The following is a 22,961-nucleotide window of genomic DNA, read 5'->3' as shown; positions in this document are numbered from 1 at the left end:
TATGCTTTAAGTGTGGAATGAACTGTGCATAAATCATCAGTCTAATATTAATTTACATGGTTCAAGTGTCCACTACCAAAATAATTCATGCTATAGTCAGTTGAAGGTCTGAGATTTTAAGCCTTTCGAAGGGCACAAAATAGATAAGGCACAACTTTCAAACTGCTGTCTTGGAGGACTAATTCAAGTTCCAATTCAAAACCCCATTAAAGATAATTAATGATGTAAGATAATCCTATTATGCAGTGTCCTAATTTGCTATGAAGGATTCATTATACTATTTGCATAAGGAGCAAAGAACACGTACAGCTTCTGCTTCCTGAACTCATGCAATGCAACAAAAAGCAAATCTAAACTTCAACAATCTTAAAGTACAGATTGTCATAGAGACCACCATAATAAGACTACTGTGGTTACTGAAGCAGGTATATTGCATGCTGCCACAGCAAAGGAACATTAGATAAGTAAAGGGATTAGCCTGATTGACTACTATGAATGTCTTAATTTTTACTTTAAACTACACAACTTTTTATTATAAGCAGTAGCTGAAAAAGACTGTACTGGCTTTAAGGAAAAAAAAAAAGGTGGTAACATGCCATACATATATATATGTGTATATATATATATGTATATATGTGAATATATATGTATGTGTGTATATCTATATATATCTATATATCTCTATATATAACTATATAACAACTAATCTCCTTTAAAGACCTATGAGATTATTGAAGCTCTTATATACACAGGAGCATGGAAATTCATTTGGATAAAGGTTAGTTTTGTTCCAAGTTTGTAATTTTTTGACCACTGAGGAAGAGTCTGGCTCCATCTTCACTGGAACCCATTGCTTGTCAGAACCAGAAAATTTCCAGGCTTCCCAGTTGTATCTTTTTGATTTGTGCCTGAAAAATTCAGTTAAGTAGTTGTAACAATGCATCAAATATGAAATATTTGGCCACTGTAATAATGAGACTGAACAACTAGCCAGTCACTCTCCATGCCTTAATAGCACACAGGTTTTCCTCTGATTTTCTTAAATAGGAACTGCATTCTTTTCTCTGGAAAGCAGTTTTTAGTCCAAAGAGAAGTCCCTTTCTCTTCATCAGTTTCTGAGGTTTTATCCCTCAGTTCTCAACAGGGAGTCAGGCAAGGGTCCCCTGAATCACTGCCTATCAGTGCTCAACAGCCATCTCATTATATAGTATTTGAAAATTCTTCCCTCCTACACTGTTTTTAAAGTGAGTCCACCTAGATAAAGGCTAAATCCAGTCTTAATGTTAAACAGGTATGCCACCACAAAAAAAAAAAAAAAAAAAAAAGTTAAGAAACTGTTCAACAAAATATTCATAAATTAATGAAATACCTCAATATCACATAACTGCTATATCAATTTAGGCAACAACTGCCTGTATGTAAAACAGTGAAGAACCCTAAAGAGGTAATATTTAATTTTCACTCTACTATGTAGAATAGAAAGACAAAACATATTCAGAATTGACCTGCAAATGAAAGAAAAAAGTTTATTCCTTACAAGGCCCTTCAAAATTAATCTCTATTTGACTGTAATATACACAGCTTTTTATAAGGTTCTGTATTCTGAGAGAAGTAAATAAAAGTAAATATGCCTAATAGAAAGATTCCAGTAAACATGCTAAAACAACTTGTCTAATCACATTTTATCCATCATATAACTTTTCTTAAAGACATTTCAAACTATCACATACAAAATTCTTAATTAGAATCAGGAATATGCAAACTGACAGTCACAAGGACAAACACGTACCCTTAATGATTGATTCAGCTGCATACAGATCCCGCTTGTAGGTCACCTAAAGGACAGACAAGCCTCATTAGATTTAACACAGCAGGAAGGAATGTAAAACCAATAAAACAATTGCCCTGAAGGCAATTCTTTACATTTTAAACACCATAAACAAGTGATATTGTCAATTTCTTCATTTTGGTAAAATATCACTGGCAATTTATGAGAACAGAGGTAGCAGAAACTACTGGCGACTTGAGATCTAACTTAGATCTGCTTAGAACTCACTGGAAATCTAAAAGTATTTTCAATCCTTTGAAAAATCATGAAAACATGATAATGCATTTATTTTTTACACATCCATTCTACTCTAATTTTACTGCAAGTAGATTAATTTTTAAGAGGATATGGGAACATAAAATTGACAGGCAGGGTGAAACCTAGTTATTGCTTTTACTAATATAGGTGCAATCTTTCAGTAGTGCAAGACCATTACTGTTAATGAAAGTCCAATTAATCGGTGGGAGTCAGTGAGACTACAAGTAAACAGCGTGAGCTTTCAGAGAATTAATAAACATCAAATTCTTCTTGAAGACATTAATCAGATCAAGTTAGATGAACAATAAGATGTCGAATATTTACTTGGTAGTTGCAAAAACACCCTTCATAACTGTTTTATACCCTCAGGATGGCTGACAGTAATAGGCTTTGCAAATAAAATAACAGAGAAATAAAGTCAGCATCTACCCAGGACATTAACAGTCTTTGCTAGCAATGTCTTCACATTGACAAGCAGTGACTTGAACTGACATGAGTAATAATATTTGTATTTGTTTTTACTGTAAATTCATTTTATGCTAGAAAAAATTTTACTGGACTTTCTGAATATTTTTCCCTTTATTCTGAATAATTTTTTCCCGTTTTGTTAAATGAACTGAACAGGATTCCAAAAGCTTTACTCCTGCAAGGTAAATCTTTCATCAGGACACCACTAACAGTATCAGCATCTTAGTCTCCAAGTAAGCGATTACTTGATTTTAACATAAGGATTCTTGCAACCATTTTCCTTTCAATCTCATAAATTAAGATCTGGATTATAGTCAGACACAGATGAATAACATCTCATTATTTTCCCAATGCATTATATTCTTTTAAATTAAAAACTAACTTACTTCCCTAGTTTGTCCTGAAGGAGGAGGAGCCAGAGAATTAATCTAACCTGATCAATCTTTGCAGTCTGACTTTACATAGACATTTACATTTCTACTTACTGTTGGGAAGAATCAATGTCTTCAAATTAGATTTAAGGACAGAGTGAACAACTGAGTGACTGATTTTGCTGCAAAGTTTCTAGTCACCAGATTCTAGAGGGCCTTTATACTGAACTTTCAGTAAAGTGTAACTGATTATAATCTCAAAACCTATCTCAAAACAAGACTAAAGTCTGTTAGAAATGGTCTTACACCCTAACATTTACAGTCTCTTTGAGGTGCAAAAATATTTTTAAACAGTCTGATCTAAAAAAATGGTAGGTGCAGTCTTCAAGAAAACAATACAGGAGAATAAAAAGAATAATAATAAACTTTAAAAAATATCTTCTGAATATTCTGGGACAAACATCTCTAAGTGGTTTGTTTTCTAGAGAAATAAATCAACAAAGATAATATTACATGCTTCATTTGTAATTCTTTCAAAATCTTTGATCCTATAAGACACTTTCAGATACAAGCTCCTATAAATTTCGTGAAAATTGCAGAGTTCACAGAAAATCCTTCCAGATACCATCTGCAACCATCCCTTACCAGTCAAGGAGGGAGAGTTTCTCTACACCACTTTCAATTTGACTAAGATGTTAAATTCAATTCCATGAATGTTCCCTATTTATAACAATTGCACAGAGTTTGAGCCCTGATTTCTCCATAGCATTCTAGATGCACTTGTAATACTAGAACATCTCTTTTCTAATTTCATATTTTTGTTTCTCTGACATACAGTATTTTGCCCATACACAGTGTAAACTTCCTGTCCACTGGGATGCCTACACCACGTTCAAAATCACTGCCACCAAGAACAATCCACAAAATATGACCTATACTTCATTTGTTTTTAAAATCACTTCTTTCTATTTGGCTGCAATGAAAAGCATACTCTTTGAAGAAAATGTTTTCTAAGCAATCTTTATAAATAGGTTACTTCTCATCAATTATATTTTTATTTACAGATCCTTAAATCTTTGTCTGCAAACTTTATCAGACAATTGTTAAATACCTTAGAGACAATAACAGTTTCTGCAGAAACTGGTAAGAATTGTCTTTCGAAATATATCAATTATCTAATTTTTCATCTATTTAATAAGAACTAGTACAATTACAGTCATCCTATTTTTAATTAAGATGTCATGTAGTAACAAGTCAAACTTCTGCCAGTTGTATGTTGTATCAGCATTACCATCTTTATCAGCCAAGATTACAGACTTGTAATAGTCTTGAAGTCAATTTCACAAAATAAATAAATTCCATGTTGGCTGACATTAATTACTTTAATCCCATGACTCTTTATTGATCAAGTTTTGCCTGTAGCAGTGCACCTTTTTGTTTGGTTGATCAATATCAAACTCACAGGCTTCCAATTACTCAAATTATCATTTTTCATGTGAAAAGATTAATTTTCATTTTGTCTTCTTGAACATACAGTGATCCAAGATTTTCAGAATTTTATTGCTGCAATCCAGAATATCACTAGGCCAAATATTAAAACTCAACACAGATATCTCACATTCACAAAACATGAAAACATTACCTGCTAATAGCAAAGGCAGAACAGTCTTACTTATTAAAGAGCTCTACTTTTCTGCATAATTAACAATCTATTGTACCTTAATAAAGCCTCAAAAATCAGCAGACAAGTTTGTTTTTCTGTATGCCTTTTTTTGTAAATTGTCAGACTACTAGTTTTCACTACCTAGGAAGATGTTGTTTTAGAAGTTATTCCCCAAAATTACTTCCGTGTGATGTTTAAAAGTCTTCTTCAAACTGATTTAGTTTGAGGGATGATTCAGACTTACAAAAATGTACATTAAATGCAAAAATACAGCTCTTTACACAATAAATACAAGGTTATGATCACACACATACACAAATGTATTGCATTTCACTTTAATGATATTTTTCCCTTCTTATACTACGACATCGTACGGAGCTCCTTTGTATGGGATAGTTTTGTAGGATTAGAAAATATATCTGTTGGTTTTTAAAAATAGTGAGGAATTTTCACTCTGTCAACATTGTCTATAAATCTGTCTCAATTTTTAAAATGTGTAATTATACTGAATTTTTTATCTACAATACACACACATATATTAGAGTGTAACAAATACATTCTGCTAGTTAATTTTTAGACTATTTAGAATATTTAAAGTAATTTTACTTCCAAGATATCAAACACAGAGAAACTGAAAATCTGGTGTTGATAGAGGCTTTATGTTTCTTTTTTTTCTTATGCCCTCCTGATCCCAAATATCTTATAATAACTCTTTAAAATATCACTTATGAATATTTATAACACTGAAGTAATTTGAAATACTTGGTTGTTTTCACTACAAATAATTATTATAATTTTGCAATTTGTTCCCAGAAAATAAAAAAAACTATCTCCTGCTTTAGCCCCAACAATGAGTTTGAAATGTTACTCTTCCTAATGTACAAGTGCTCAGATAGAATAATTAATGTTAATTCAAGAAGGTACTATATAAACACAAACATTTTTCCACACATTTGAGTTATTTAACTGAATTCATACAAATATCTGATCTGCTCTTTAAAGATTCAAGGTCCAGATAGGATGAAACTGGTTTTTAATACTCAAACTTCAGTAACTATTATTTGACTGCAATCCTTCAGCTACAGTACTCTGAAACCTCAACTGAATAATGGTTATTTATTTCAGTTCTTATTTATGTGTGTGGAATATTTCTTTGACTTGTGTTGAAAATATAACACTGGAGCCACTGAGAGAATATCAGTCCTTGGCATATGAAATTTCATTTAGCTCAGCATTTAAAACCTGGCAGAAAATAATAGCAATATATTATAAATTACAGTATTATGACAGCTAAGGAAAGAAAATTGTGTTTCTGAAAGCTGATTAGCAACAACAATAGTTCCAAATCATTTTGTAAGCAAGTACTACTTGAGAAAATTGTAGTATTCTGCATTTCATGAAACTGCAGACCAAGCATGACTGTTTTTTAATGGTACTGCTCTAGGTCACCTGCCAAACATCTTAGTACAGAGTGACCAACACCAGGTGCTGTTCAAGAAGGAGCTGTATTGCTCTGTAGGCTCTAAACTGAAATGACTATTTCCTGCAGGAGCTGTAATATTTTACAGACCTTGTCATTTTTACACCTTCCAATTTCAATGTCTTTACAAGCCACAGAAGACATCAACAACATTTTGGCTACAGAATTAGGCAGGGCACAGGATGTAAGAACATAAATGGGTGCTCTTGCTACTGTTACACTCTGCACAACACTATCAACACTGAGATTGTGCTGGGTTGACCTTGGATGGATACCAGGTGCCCACCAAAACTGCTCAGTGATTCCCCTCTTCAAGTGGATAGGGGAGAGAAAATATAACAAAAGGCTCATGGGTCAAGATACCAGCAGGGAGAGATCATACAAACCAGACTCAACTCAGGGAAATTAGTTTAATTTAGTTTAATTTATTACCAATCAAGTCAGAGTAGGATAACAAGAAATAAAAGCAGATATTAAAACTTCTTCACATCACCCCTCCCTTTTCCCAGACTCAATTTTACTCCAAATTTTCCCCTCCTCCTCCTCACTGGAGAGTGGCACATGGGAATGGGAAATGGGGGTTGCAGTCAGTTTATCACACAATGTCTCTGCTGCTCTTTCCTCCATAGGGAGAGGACTTCCCTTCCCACATGTTATCATTTTCCAAATGTTTATAGGCCTCTTTAAAGTCCAGTGCTACTGCAATGGATCCCACATGCTATAAAGTTTACAGCATCAGGATGTTTAACTTTTTCATAAACAGTGTTGGAGGTGACACTGACACTTTAACAAGTCCCTTTTATAACACTGAGATGTGCACAAGTCCAAGTCCAAATGAAACTGGGGACTGCTTACTGGTGCTGATAGTGGGGACAATACTAATATCTTTATTAAGAACCTAAGAAAGGAAAAACACCCTCAGAAAACTACTAGATAATAACAAATGAACGAGTATCCATTCAATATGCTCAAGGGTCCAAGAGTATCTTAAAACCTGAAAGCCTGGATAAAGGAGCTGAGAGAAACTTTGTGGTCTATCACAAACATAAATACAGAATCCTGCATCTGGGACAGAACTACACTGGGCGGCAGCAATCCATGCTGATGCTGAAATACAAAAAGCAGCTTTATAGAGAAGGACCTTGTGGACAAGCTAGGGTGGGGAGCAGTGGAGATAAGGAATCCAACAGAGCTGTATCAGTATGGAAATAGTGCTTATTACAGGTAATACAGGGATTATTCCCCTGTATTTGGACCTTCAGAGAACACCCAGAGTACTGCTTTTAGCTTTGGGCTCCCCAGTATAACACGAAGAGGAACAGGACGAAGCCAGTAGAGGGCTGCTAAGATGGTGTCAGAGAACTCGGCTTGTTCAGCCCAGATTACAGAAGATGGAAGGTGGGAAAGGGTTAATTAATGGCCATAGTGAAGAATAAATTGGACTTTTCTTGCAGAGCTTTCTGTTGGCTTTTCTTCCTCTCCAAGTCCAAAGAGGGAGTAAGGGAAATGTTGATGAAATAATATGAAAAAAAGTTCCCATACAAGGTGATACTCATTAGAATTGCTTTCCCCAGAGAGCCTGTGAAATCTCCCTTCTTGGAGATATTCAAAATTTAGCTGGACGTGGTCCTGCACTGCCTAATATAACTAACCTGGTCCCACTTTCAGCAAGGTGTAGGACCAGATGACATCTATCGATTTTATTCAGAGATAATTAATCTGTCATTCTAAACTACATTTTTCTGCTGGACACCAGTAGTATCTACAGATAAAAAAGAACCAGAAGAACACTCCAATGAGCTAAATAAGCATTAGTGGTGTATTTTGCTACCCTTCACTTAAGTACATTTGCAATATAGACAATGAAACCATCCAAAAAAATGTGTAATGTAAATATGCATGATATAATCTGTCCCTCAGAACACTAAATAGGAAAACAGACCATATGCTGTTTCAGAAAGACTATATATCCCCAACAAGACAGCAAAAGAAGTTCTGTATGCAACCAATGCACAAGTAAATTTTGCTGTTAAATTGCACAGGAAACTTGCACTGCAGATTCAGGAAATTGCCTTTCTTTTTAGGAAAGATGTGAAGATTTATGGTTATACTATTAGAAATAATGTCTCATTGGAGGAAATTTACTGTCAAAGACAGATGCAGTGATTTGAGCTGCTTCCAGCTCCTTCAATGTGGTAATGAATAAAATAAAAGAAATAAAATATAAAAAAACTTTAAAACTGCTTGACACAACAGCTACTAAAAATGAATAATGTCCCACCATCCAAATCAATGATACGCAACACTTTGAAGTTGAAGGGACATATGCCTTGGCATCTGTACACACAGCTGTTTTGTCATTCATCAGGAACCTACCAGATTACCCAACAAGGCAAATTATGTTTAAAAAATTTAATTTCTTTTTTTGAAGAGGTCTTAAATATTATAGTGTTACTGAATGTAATGAACCACTCTAAAAATAAAATTGTTGATAGCCAGGTATTTGGCATGAGAAAAAAAAAGTAATGTCCTCACAGGAAAAGTGGAGGAAAATAGACAAAAGATATAAAATAGCAGGAGAAAGCTCATGTCATAAAAGAAAATTCTTAGTTTTGGAGATTACAGATTTATAGTTTTACAGATTCTCAGGTCATTCAAATACCTAGATGTTTTTCCTATTTACAGGAAAACATTGTCTTCATTGATTATCTCAAGTAACACCTGCCCAAGTCTCTCTACAATAAAAAAAAAAATCTCTAAAAAGAGCCCAGACAAAACCAATTCTGTAAAATGAAATAGAAAGGCCTAAATTACAATTGAAAACACATCTGAATTTTTATGGTACTATGCAAATTTTATTAATTTTAAATTATATATATAGAAGTAGATATTATTATTATTATTATTATTATTATTATTATTATTATTATTATTATTATTATTACCTTCCAGAGGTCAGCTGTTCCTTCAACAAGTTTGGCATTTGTTTTACAGTATTTCAGAGCCAGATGCAAACATTCAGTTCCATAATCCAGATCATAGTCTGTACACTGTAGTAATTAAAAAAGAAAAAAGATACTAAATTAATCTTAGATACTTTTAAGCAATAACACATTTTCTTTCATTAATGAAACCTCACATCTCAACAATCCTATCCACATTAATACAGCTGTATTCGGCACATAGGTTCAGCATGGATCAGAAATAAAACCGTAACAAGAAGCTTATGCCAAATTGTGGCTATTCAGCAAAGTCCTACAGAAGTAAATAAACACTTTATAAGCACAGATTAATCCAACTAGGTGCTGAAAGTACCTTGCTAAACCTTTACATTGTTAAATAAATGAATGAGAAGTTACATGTATAAAGAAAATCTTGATGGATTTGAGAGATACCTTACTAATAGACACCACTGACCTTCCAGTGACAAACATTTAGAGTACAGGAACAATTTAATAGATGTAGAAACATGACTCTTCAAGTGCTGTTTTGGTTATTGCAGCATCAAAAAAGGGATGGTAGTAGCTAAGAACCTCCATATTCCTTATGTGATTCCCTCTATCTTTTTCTCCAGTTACCTGCACAGAAAATAGCATTCCCATGCTGCTACATGAACCTTACTGATAAAAAAAAAACCAAAAAAAAACAAAACAACAAAACACCACCAGACAAAGGTTTATCTACCTTTTAGTCATCTAGAAAACATATTATTCTCTTGACACATGCTTCCCAAGCAGTTTGGTTTCCTATTGATACTGATTGTAAGAACCTCATTAAGGAAAAACTGAGTGGGAAGAAGAATCTTGTGAGTCAAAACATAGGTACAAAAGCAGAAACTGGGAGCTTATCAGTCAGGACTACCTCAAGATGAATTAGCCTAAGATAAGAAAGTTCTACTCTATTTTCATATTGCTAAATAACCAGTCCATCCAGAAACACAAATTCCATGTAACAAGGATAACTTAAGAAATATATTTTGTTTAAAAAATAGAGGTATTTGAGAAGATGACAGGCTGGCTAGCCCACTATCCAGTCTCTATTTCAGAGTGACTTGTCAACAATAAGTAAGAAAGAACAAGCCAATAATATGTTCTTACTTTCCCAGAATGCTCCCTTTGCCTCATATAAAGCTATTATTCTGGCTTCAGAAATCCCTATAATAAAAAGCCCCTGAGGGACACACTGAACCAGAAGCAACTGCCTTAACAGCACTCAGTGAATTACAGAAAAACTAAATTTACTCAATTATTTTTTTGAATAGCAGTATTTTTTAGCAACTGCAGCAGGGAGTATCTCATTCATCACTCTTTTCATCACATGCTCTGTTATTCTGACAGAAAAACCACCTTCTCAACCCTTCAAAATACTCCACCACATCTCTTCTCACATCTTTCCATAGATAAAGAGATCAATATCTATTCATCATTTCATGTGTGGAAACTACTTTGAAACTTTGATCAACCCTTTTGCCCTCCATTTATCTACACTCACCTATGAGTTTTATCATCATATCCTTCTACAAACCTTCTGAGTTAGTCCTCATCTCTATTGTGCAGAAGAAAATGCACACCTCCACTTCCTGTTTCAAATCATTTATGAACAAAATAATTGCAGAGGTCTCAGTACAGACCATCATGAAACTCCAGTCGTGATTTACTGCAATGAAAATTGATCATGCACTTGACCTTGTTTCTTATCTTTTAACAAATAATCTACTCTGGGAAGTCCTTTCTCTTATCCCAAATCTTTAAATTTCCTTCAAGAGTCCTTAGTAAAAGCTTCTGTGAAACATCTTATTAATGCACTTAGGTTGTTATCACCTCAATCAACCTCAAACAAGATGCCAGTAAAGTCCTTAAAGAATGACAATTAGCTCTGCAGTACATAACCTTTCCTTTACAAGCAATTCCACTGTGTCAAATTTAACCATGTGTCTACAAATTCATGTTTCAAAGATACTGTGCTCAGTAATTTCCAGTTCCCTCCAGGATTCAAGAAATCAAAATTGTCAGGCATGTAAAAATGTCAGTGGATTAAAGAACCAAAAGAGAGTACTGCAATAAAACCTGCCATTATTTTTATTAACTTCCTGAAGAAGTTGATTAAAACAGACAAAGAAAATGTTTTGTTTCTATTCTTGTTTTATAATGTATCAGTGAAATTAAATTAATTCATTGGCATTACATACCTGAATTGCAATACTCATACAGACAGACATCCCAGGAAAAAACATAGCTATCACTTTTACATTATTTAAAACAGTGAATTCTGTCATTTTTGTTTGCCAGCCAACACAGAAAAGTATTTAAATGTTCTTGTTCTTTACAGTTTAGCTTGAGTTACAAAACAAAATGGACACAAGAGCACAGAGTAACTTAAAAAGAAAAACATTTCAAAAAACCACTTTGGAGCATTCTTAAATTAAGCAGAAATTAAAATAAACAGGATACAAAAAAGGCCAATAAAGAAGATAAAGGAATAGGGAAGTCTATCTCCAAAATACATATAAAAGCAGTGATCCCTCAAGTAAAGAAGTAGAGAGATAAAGTGCCAGTAAAACCAAATGGCTTAGTAACTTTCAATTCCAAATATTTATTACCAAAATGTTTCCTTCTTTCATTTTGTTTTAATTGAAAATTTTCTGGTAGAACTCAAACAATTTTCCACTAATGTGAATAACATACAGATTAAAAAAACCCATATGTTTTTATTTTTGTTTCAGGATGGAAGAGAAAATTTCAGAAATAAATTTAGCTGTGAAAAAATGTATTGAAATATAACATTTTTAAATATATGGGTAATTACAGTAACTAGGACAAAACTAAGCAATTCCAACTTTTTAGCAAGGTATTAATCACAGAAAATTAGTAGGGAGTGGAGAAGTTCCATAAATGGGCTAAGGCATCTTGAAAGTATTGCTTCTTTCAAGGGATGAAATATGACACAAAGCATACTAATAATTAAAAACACATTTTACTAACACTTGTATACCATGACATTTACCACTCTAATTATCTGTAATTGTTTCAACTTAAACATATTGTCAGAGTGTACTGTTCTCCAAGTCTGATACACTGATGTCAGAAGAGAACAATGAAATGAAGTAGCAGCACAAGGCCAGCTGTTTATATACCATTTCATGCTAAACATCTTCACATGTGAAATTTTAAATCCATATTTGAAGTGTAGAATTCAAAAGCTTCTATACTGCCCTAAGAAATTCAGTTAACAAATTAAGCATTATTAGAGAGCACCTATAAAAAAGTCCTGCATCAAGCACAGCATCGTCAGCCAGTCAAGGGCAGGGATTGTCCTGCTCTGCTCTGCTCTGCACTGGAGCAGCCTCAGCTCGAGTGCTGGGGCAGTGTTAGGGCACCTCAACATAAAAACGACACTAAACTATGAAAGAGTGTCCAAAGGAGGGCAACAAAGATGCTGAAGGGCCTTGAGGGGAAGCCATATGAGGAGCAGCTGAGAGCACTTGGTCTGTTCAGCCTGGAGGAGACTGAAGGGAGATCTCACTGCAGTTACAACTTCTTTATATGAGAAGCAGAGGGCAGGCATTGATCTCTTAGTGGTGACCAATGGGAATGGCCTGAAGCTGTATCAGTGCAGCTTTAGGTTGTATAGTAGGAAGTGGTTCTTCATCCAGAGGGAAGAAGAAGGCTCCCCAAGGAAGTGATCCAGCACCAAGCCTGGCAGAGTTCAAGAAACATTTCAACAATGCTCTTAGGTGCTGCGACTACTGGGGATGTCCAGGGCCAGGAGTTGGATTCAGTGATCCTTATTGTCCCTTCCAACTCAGGAAATTCTATGATTTTACATGAAATTAAGGCTCCCCAAGGAAGTGATCCAGCACCAAGCCTGGCAGAGTTCAAGAAACATTTCAACAATGCTCTTAGGTGCTGCGACTACTGGGGATGTCCTCTGCAGGGCCAGGAGTTGGATTCAGTGATCCTTATTGTCCCTTCCAACTCAGGAAATTCTATGATTTTACATGAAATCCAGAATATTTGTGAAGAAAATTCTTACTGACCCAGGTATACAACCATTCTCATTTTAAGTCTTCTGTATGTAATTCAGTGTACATCTAGATTCAATTAACAATACAAAAATCTGTTTTAAACTCTTACTCTTTCTAAAGCCCCTTTATTACTGAAAGCTTTTTTAACATAAATTTGACAGTGTACAGTTAACTAAACTTGACATGCACACATAGCTTTGTGAAACAATAGACATAGTTTAAGTTTCAGACCACAGATTTGAACGATAGAAACAGCTGGAAATATTGGCACAAAACATATCCACAAAAGAAAGAAAACATAATAGCTTAGCTCTTTAAATTACACAGAAGGAAATATGTTACTTAAAAATGCTTTTGTACTGTTGAATATTCAAAGGCATTCTCATAGGTAGTTTTGGGGACACTTTTTTGTGGGTAGTTTTTTTTGTTTGTTTTCCAAGAGTGGATGTTTGAATAATGTGCTACGAGTGGAACAAGATACAGATTTTAGCATTACACAAAGTCTTCCTCTTCCCCCCAAATTTATTTGAAAACATTTTGAAAAATACTACTACTTCCTAAAATACAAGGTGTAAACATAGAATAAGAGGTTAGAGAAAAGAGCAACGATGCAGTCTGTGTCCCCCTGGTATTTACTAATAGTCCATATGCTTACTTGTTCCCAATACAATACTTTGAACACTAATTTACTGTATCTTTATATGGGAACTGGCAACCATAAAACAAAACCAGCACAGATGAAAAAAGGTTCAATACAGGACTGTTATTTTCTTATATTTTCATCATTCCTTAGTTTATAATGACACAAAACAATATTATTTTATGCATGAACTGAAAGAAAATTTTCAGGTATCTTTACAACCTACGTAGAGCCAGCATTTTCTCTTCCATAACCCTTGACTGTGTAATCTTTAGCACTTTTTCCACTGTCAGCAGCATCTCCATTTTATTCTCCCATGTAAATCCATTCAGTAACAATATCAGAACACTTGCCCTTAAAATGCATAACTAACCAACAACAGCAGAGCTTTAGGATTTTTCCAGAATCTGGCAAATCAAGTTTCCACTGCTGAAATGCCAGAATACATCATGAACATTCATCATCAGGAACATTTTACTGGGTTAAGAAAAGAAGTAGACACAAGCTTTCACTGAACCTGAATTGGCTTACTTTTATCATATTTTATAAAGATTTTTTTTTTTGCCACATTCATTACCACTGAACCAAAAAAAATGCTGAATCCAACAGTGGATTTTCAGCAAGCACTCAGCCTACATCAATATGCCACAGCTAAATAAGAGACAGCAGAAGCAGCAAACAGAAGGAGGAAACGTGAATGAGGAAACACTGAGATCAACATAAACCAGATTATCTCATCTCTGAAACTATTTTTACTGTAGTTAATTATTAAAACTGTTGTGACAAACATCCAGATGCAGTAGTAGTGAAGAGAACAAAGACACAGCAATTTGCTCCCTAACAGAATTAAGCAAGCCTTTTTTTATACAGATCTGTGTCTATATCCCAAAATCTTTCACTGCAGTAACTGCAAGCGCCTTTTCTATGCACACCATGATTTCCTGGCAATCTGCCATTAAACCCCTGAACACTTCCTGATTGCTCATTGCAATATTTTAGTACTCATGTTGTTTCCAAGTAAACTAAATATATACACCCATATTTTAGTTACAACATGAAGAAATAAGAAAATGGCAATAATCTATGTGACAGGAGAGTAGTAGTCAAAACACTGTGTTAGGATTCATTGTTTACACTTTTTAAATTATCTTGCATATTGGAAAAATACTTGGGAAAGAATTAGAATTATTTGGACAAGACAAAGACAGGAAAAATCTTGTTCTAATGTAGAAAATACAGATTATTTAGGTTATTCTAAGAATATTTGAAGAAGCAATTGTTCACACTTTCCCAATAAAGAAATTTCAAAATACATCACATTACAAAATTAAGAAACCAACAGATAATTTAATTGAGGTTGGAAGCAAAAGTGAGCCAAATTCATGCCAAGCTAAAATGCATTTTTAAATTTTAATTTTTTTTTACAGATAAGATTATTTACTCTTGGAACAATTTACTTCAGAAAAATCACCTTTTGAATTATGCAAGATCATAAATGGTCCTTTTCATTGCCTTTCAATACACCAAGCTGTCAACAACAAGAGATTAAAACCTCTAGCTTCCTTACCTTGTCTTCTTTGTTACTCTCAGAACAAGAAGCAGATGACAATTTAGGAGGGTGGTCTCCCATACATGAGGTACCAGGATCCCCACTCAGTATTCAGCATTTTCTGAGCCTGTGCTGAACAGGTGATTCTCATGGATACAGGACACTTACCAGGGTAAAGCCAGTAATACAACAGTATTCTCATAATCCAATCTAACTTCCAACTTCAATATTTGCATTGTCTCCTCAACATACACCTTCCAAATTATATCTGAAGACAAAATGCCATAGAGATGCCAAATTTCACCCACGGAGTGGAAGCTTTGCACCACGGCAGCAAACAGTTCCAAGAGCTAATATGCTAATTTGCAAAGTTCTTTGAGATCCTACAGGATGAGGAGTGACATAAAATGGAAGTAATTATCCCATTAGCAAAAACCCTTTTTTTCTTGTGTAAGGCATTAGAATCTATCCAAACATTCTTGTGGCAGAATTTAATTAGGGCAAGGTGGGGATTCAGACAATATCCTGGCTCTACCATTGCGCCAAAGAACTAATCAAGTACAGAGCTATCTAAACTAGCATAGTTTTCTCCAGACCACCAATCTAGCTTCACTTTTTGAATAAAAGAAAGCATTACTAACAAAATTTCTTTTAACATATTTACCCTGAAAAGTGTTCTTTAGAATTGGGTAGGCTTTAAGGATAGGAAAAATTATTTATTCGTCCCTGCTCCTCAGGGTGAAGTTGCCAGGTTAAAAAGATGCTAGATGGAATAGATATTTTCTCTTTGGAAAATATCTCAGAGCTACAACCTGCAGACTATACAAATTAGGATATTCATTTAGGTGAGATTGACAGCACTGTAGGTAAACAACAGTCTGCATGCATCAGCCTGACAATGAACGGAGAAGGCAGAACCTCTGCAAAACTGCCTTATTAAAAAATTAGCACCATAGCAATTTTGCATCAAAACAAGAAAAAAATTACCAGCTTTCTGTGTGCATTAAATGGAACAGAACTCAGCTTCTATTGAAGTTCCAAATAAATAATTTTTTAAATAAAACAAGTCATAAAATCAAAGCTGAAATGGACCACAACAATGAAAGGGTGCTGTTGATAATGTGAAATTTCTCATGGAAGAAGAAATATATTACTTTCTAACATTTAGTATTGCACAGATTTCCTTGTCAAACCATTATATCTAAAATCTTAACAACCCATGAAAAATCAGGAAGGCTTCCTTTTCTTAGATTATTTCATATGCTTAGATTGTATATTGACAAAGTCACAGATATTTGCCATCTTCATACAAGTAGTACACCAATAATTAAAACTAGGGCTAGAAATTTCAAAAAACTATTCAGCTGAGTACCCAGCTTACTTGGACCAACCATGTAGGCAGTTACACTAAAACTGTGATCACCTGTTATATAGGCAGATAGAAGAATGCTGCCTTTAAGACTCCATACAAAGAAGAACATTGGTTTGTAGTGCTGTCTTCATACAAATCATACTACAAGATTACTATTAGTCTAGCCAACTCTTGCCTAATTCACAAACCACTTCTTGATTCAGTAATTCAGAATACCTTTAATGAGAAGGAAGAATACCTATAAACACAAACTGGAATGCAGAATTAGGACAAATACAATAATGATGTTACGTGACATATATTTATAAGACCTGAACATATAACTATGAACTACAAAAGTTAAGTGGGTGACCAGAGCCTGGGGATGTGGAAGAAGAAGTGGACCTACACACACATACACACACACAGAGCCTACAAAAAATGCAAAATCCATTTGAATAAGAATGAATTTTGAATATAAATTATCATCCTTACAACACAATACACTTAAAAGATTCCTGATGCTTTTTTTAAAAAAAGAAAAAGGCCAAGAAACAACCCAGTACAACTTACGATAAAACATATATATTCTATGTACTGTCATATGTTTCAAACAATGGTCATCTCTTTTTCAGAGCTTTTACACTACAAAAATGAACAGCTCTGACCCATACCCGTCATGATGGAAGAGAATCAGACAAAAAAATTATCCCCAACTGAATGCTTACAGGAGATAAAATATTAAGTTGGTAAACCTTGGCGACAACTTACATGCCTTGATATACACGAAGTTTCATGTTTGGCGAACGTTAAAAATAAAGGTTGAGGCGCCTTGAAGATTCAGATATCTTAGCAAGGGGATGAGCAGTGGTTTTTTCAGGATTCCAGCAGTAGAATTAAATGCCCAAATTTTGTCTCACTTATATCTTGATCCTTCAGTCCTTTTTCTGAATCTGACCCTTCCTCCCAAAGTTGCCATGGTTTTAGTCAACAATTTGTCTATTACTGTTCATCTAATCACTTCTTGCTCCTGGCAATAATAATTTGACAGACATTGATGTCTTTAACAAAGAATGAAGCCACAGGAAAATCCCCAAATCAGTCTAGACATTTTGCCTCGAAGGACTTTGCCTGACCTATGCCAAAATATTGCTAAACTGCTACAGCTGACTCCACTTCCCTGCTACAGAGGATACTAAAATGCTTCACACATGTTTGAAAAAGAATGCAAGTAATGTTGTGCCCTTTCAAAAAGTACTTTAGAAGTTTACAAAATCCACATGGAATACACTCCCTATTATTTACATACAGAAAAGACAATACTTTGAGCAAATCCTTTGACAATGGCCCTAACAATAGCCAACTTCCTTTCTTAGTCTGGCAAGATCTTCCCTGAACATTTCTAGGGGGTTTGTTAGAGGAGAACCATCTAAGGATTTCCTTTTCTTCTACTAATGACCAGGTTGGACAGTTCACAGACTATCTCTTTTCCCCATCTCCACCCAATCCATGGACATCTTGCAATGATTTTTTTGGGGAGTGGAAGAACATCTGCCTCCCAGAATTCAGCATCAAAGTATGTGAATGATTCTCTTTGACACACTATTGTTTTGTATCTTGTCATTACTATGTTTATATATAGCCGTTCTCTCCTATGCAGGCAGATGTTGTAATGGCCCATAAGTAAATGTAATTGCTTAATATTCAAAGAGTGATTAACGTTGGCTATGAACATATACATTAATTAGTATAGTCCCAAAAAGTACTAATCTCTACATATTTTCTACACAGATTAGACAGAATCCCTAAGATCACACTGATCTGTGTGTATATCTGTAAGGAGGTTACAGACATGCATCAGAGAAATGTCTCTAAACATGCTGAAGCTCATTCTCCTTCCATCAGTATTCCTGCTTCCTGTTCCTATTTTTTTCACTTCAGCTTCATTGTTCTGATTAGCTAAACATAAACTTCCATGCTCGGCAAAAGGTCTACCATCAACAGATTATTTAATTAACTATATATGTAATACAAACACCCCATCCTCCCCAAAAAGTGTAATTCTTGCAATAAATTTCCACAGGTATAGCAGTTCTTGAGGAAAATTATAAGATAATATATAAATGATCATCAGGGGAAAAAAAAGTGTATTTTTTATAAGATTCTTAAAAAGCTATCCCTTAATTTTGAATTAGTGATCAGACTTTGTCATACCACTCACATATGAAGGATTCCTGCAGAATAGCATTCTAACATATCCTGCTCTTTTTTCAGCTGTTGGTAGCTATTCCCTCTCACAAGGTTCTTGGCTTCCCTGGACTGGTGGCATTGGTGAGCAACTCTTTGGCATTCCCCACATTCATGCTGACAACTCCTTAACCATTGTATCATCTTACCAGGGCTGTTTGTTCGCATATCTGACATAGAAGCTGGTCAGAATCTCCCACCTATCCCACTCCTCTTCTGCTTCCATTTTTGGTTATGTCCTTTCCAGATCATGAAAGGGTAAAGCTTTTTAAATGTTCCTGTTACCTTTCTTGCTTTAGCAGATATATTTCAAGTGTTCAATGCTTTGAGTATTTCGGCCTTTATATACTGTGGGTGCGTTACTTTGTACAGAACACATGACAGGACACAACAAGATGCTTTGTGTTAAAGACCAAAAAAACTTTTGAGATCTTTGTGCATTTCACAATATGTCAAAAACAAGTATTACAAAAATCAGTCTCAGCCTACTCTGATTAAAGGAAAATGGTAGTCTACCTGACTTCCTGATACTCTAATTCCTTTAAAAGGTACTGCTCCAGGGAACACTTGACTTCTGGTAAGTCTTTCCCCCACCCACCTCCTCCCAGGCTTGCAGGATCATACTCCACATTTGTTCCTATTTAAATTAAGAAGTGGAACAGAAACATGAAACTACCTTAAGCAAAAATGAACAAGTCTGGTCTAAGGAATCTATCCCTTATTTGCTATCTTTGGAAAGGATGGATTTTCAATTAACACTTGAACTTCCTGATTTTACTTGGGATAAAAATAGAAAATAAATGGGTATTTTCAAAAATCATGAATTTGTTATTAACATAACAAAATAAATTTTTTTTTTAAAGTTCGACTGGCTGATTTTGTCAGAGATAGTTCAGAACTGAAATAAATAATGGATTCTGACATTTTTTCAACTTCTACAGAGGTTTTACTAGTTATTAGAGATTTTCATTTTTGATTTTAAATTTTTTGATTTGTCCATTTACTGTGGTTCATTAAATTGTGCAGGAAAAGAGAACTCACAAATTAGGACATACCAGAACTAAGAGTAGTGATGCAACACCAGATTTATTCCCTTAACAAATTTATACGTTCTTTTATCTAAAATCCCAATGAAAATCCCTGGTTAACATAAAGCCTCCCACCTGCAAGACCCACACACACTATAAATACAGATTTTTCTCCCCTTGCAGTTGTTTGTATTGGTCACTTGTTCATCCTGAGTCAGATACACATTGTACAAATAAAAGTTGTAAGTTTTAAAAATTTTATAAAGCTTATAAATTGTATAAATTTGAAAGTTAATAGTTATGAAATCAGAAGTCTTGACATCATAACAATTAAATCAGAAAGTAATATATACCTGAACAAAGATCTGTTTGGAATACTTGTTTTAGGCCACAGGGAAAATGTAAGACCGAAAATTAAATTAAATGCATCACAATGATATGCAGCTGAACAACCTGGCTCAATTCTTCAAAATCTGTCCTGGATTTTTGGTGCCAAATGTGAAGGGGATTCCTTGTAGTACACATATATTTTAAGATACTATTGTAAATTAATCTTTGGTATTTGTACATAAAACTAATTAGAGGAGGTTCAACAGGGCATGTATTTTTCCCCAAGTCATCACTATCCTTTTTTTACTTGAGCTAGAAATGGAAAATGTTTTCTAAGGAAATTACTTAATTTGGTAAAGATCATACAAATATATTTTTCCATATATTAATAGTGTGAATACCTACTCTGCTCTATTTCTAGATAAAGTTAAAACAGCAATAAAAGGAGAAGCACCTCTAGTCTGCTCTTCCCAGATTGCTACCAAACAAGGAGACAAAAAGGACTGCAGATAGCAAACCTGTAAGGGTCAGATAACTGACTTTAACTGAATTTCACAACTGTGTAGTAAATATATTTAGACATCTTACATTCATAAACACATCTGGAAGTCAACACTTTAAACCTATCTACTTCCATCCAACAGTGCATTTAAATAGAGATGGAGTTTGAAAGCAGTATTCCACATTACCCACCGTGTAACCGAAAAGCGTGTGTTTCTTGAAGCACTAATTCAAATCAACAGTTTCTTTCCAAGGAATGCATGTCTGACTGTTGTTTTTCCCCACACTGTAGCTGCATAAAGGTCACAACTGTATAAAATACACAGGCATGGGATCATGATCCCAGGCTGAGTCAGCCAAAATGAATTCCATTCCCAGCTTCATGAATGACTTGCAACATGAGTAACAAAATAATTTTCTCTTCTTTGTTCATCTGTACATACCTTCACCAGGCTATGGGAATTGATTATGGATATGTTAATATTTAGAAAGCATTGTAAGTGCATCCATTCCTACAAAAATCTGTCCTACAGTAGCTTGACTAGGTTTTTCAGGACAACGATTATCTGTCTTTTTTTATTTGTTTGTACAGTTCCCAGAACAATAGGGTCTTAATCCTTGACTTGGACAGCTAGACACCATTGAAACATAAATTATTAGGAAACAATATGAGTTGAGAGATTTTAGCAAAGTGTTATACTTCCCAAGGGTCCAGGCACAGAGCATTAAAATGACCAGAATTTAGCCAAAGCAAAGGAAACTGGGGACAAGAAACCATAGCCTTGGTTGCTTCTAACAACTTTGGTGGTTTGTTCTTGAAAGAGCAGGGATACAAAAAAGAAGACTGATGGAATGCATATGTGAGAAAAAAACTCTATTCAGAGGAGCATAGGAACTGCAAATATAGTTGTCTTTTGAGTGAGACATTTAGGACAAGAGCTTTTTATGTATTTGCCAGCTCTACCATATTTGCAAATTATAAGCAAACATGGTAGTAAAAGTACTGGGTTGTTTGGGGGAGTGGGGAGGGAAGGTGATTGCAAGAAACTGCACATAAATGTAAAATTTGCCAAAAGATACACACAATAAAAAGAGTTGTATCTGCAAACCAACAGTTGCAGTTGTCTCTTGAGATGTGTTCTTATGCACAAAGAGGATACATTTCTTATGGGTATACCCACTACATTCAAGGTGGAATCTCAGAAGTATCAGCTGTGTGTCAGAACAACCCCCTGCCTCCTATCAGAAGCAAATAGGTTGAAGCCAGTCCAATCACTTGAGTAACTCTTTATTTTGGATAGTCCTTCATCTTCGGCATTTAATGTCTTCAAGTATCAAGCATAAAGGGTATGTCATTGAATTTGTGCCAACATTTCTAAGGAAAACAATTACTGAACAATTAAGTAACAGTTTCTTCATTGCCTGTCCTCACATTTTTCTGTTGTTAGTGACTTCTAAGCTTTGTACTCTCTGAAAGTGAGTATCAGAAACTTGGGCTTGTTTAGAATTGAAAGATGGATGGGAAGCATGACTGTCCTCATGAACATGAAAAATAATTCCTTCCAAGTGACAAATGAAGAAATGAGCTCTGCTTCCAGTCAGTCTGGAAGATACCTGGACAGGCAATTTCCACAAGGTGATGAATGAAAAGGAAGCAGTGCTGAGACGAAAGGCTGGAATGTTTCCAGTAAACTGTGAATGCAGGGTGGGGCAAATGAAAGCAGTCTTCAGGGCAAATTAAGGCAAAAAGAGTCAGGGTTTAATACATTACCCACAACTTTAATTTTTCTGCATAATTTCAAAGCAATATATTATGAAAAAATGAAAAATTACAACAGAGACAGCTAAACATTCTTTTCAGCCACTAATCAATGTACAAAACACATGCAAAGAAGCAGAATAAACATTTACCTAGATGTAGAAAGTTATATTATCTCAGTATTTTAGAACAGCTTGTATCCCACTAAATTACTATAAAATGTCATTATTACACTGTGCATCCAAAACCCTTTGATACTCTCAGTCAACAATACACACTTTATACAGACACCTAACATATAAACCCACTCATTTAAATAATTTATTTAATACACAATAAAAATAAAGCAAATTTGTCTTTTCAGCCATTTAGGCCCATCACCCCTTCTCGTATTTAAAAGTTAACTTATCAAAAAATTGAATAATTTAGAATGATAAGGCTTTTTTAAAAGACTCAGAATTAAA

General features: G+C 34.6%; 1 protein-coding gene across 2 annotated transcripts in view; it reads right to left on the bottom strand.

Annotated features, from left to right (window-relative positions):
* The window catches only part of CRPPA (CDP-L-ribitol pyrophosphorylase A), a 108,333-nt gene that overhangs the window by 59,980 nt on the left and 25,392 nt on the right, over window positions 1-22,961 (bottom strand). For both annotated transcript variants that reach the window (XM_039711081.1, XM_039711073.1), the window contains exons 4-5: window positions 9,014-9,118; window positions 1,790-1,835 (exon numbers count right to left, since the gene is read on the bottom strand). In XM_039711081.1, coding sequence (XP_039567015.1) covers window positions 1,790-1,835; window positions 9,014-9,118 — 151 coding nt within the window. The remainder of the gene's footprint in view (window positions 1-1,789; window positions 1,836-9,013; window positions 9,119-22,961) is intronic.

The sequence above is a fragment of the Passer montanus genome, unplaced genomic scaffold, assembly GCF_014805655.1.
Source record: "Passer montanus isolate IOZ18808 unplaced genomic scaffold, ASM1480565v1 scaffold10, whole genome shotgun sequence".
Taxonomy (NCBI): Eukaryota; Metazoa; Chordata; class Aves; order Passeriformes; family Passeridae; genus Passer; species Passer montanus.
The sequence above is the reverse complement of the archived record's forward strand: the minus strand, read 5'-3'. Positions and strand labels throughout refer to the sequence as shown.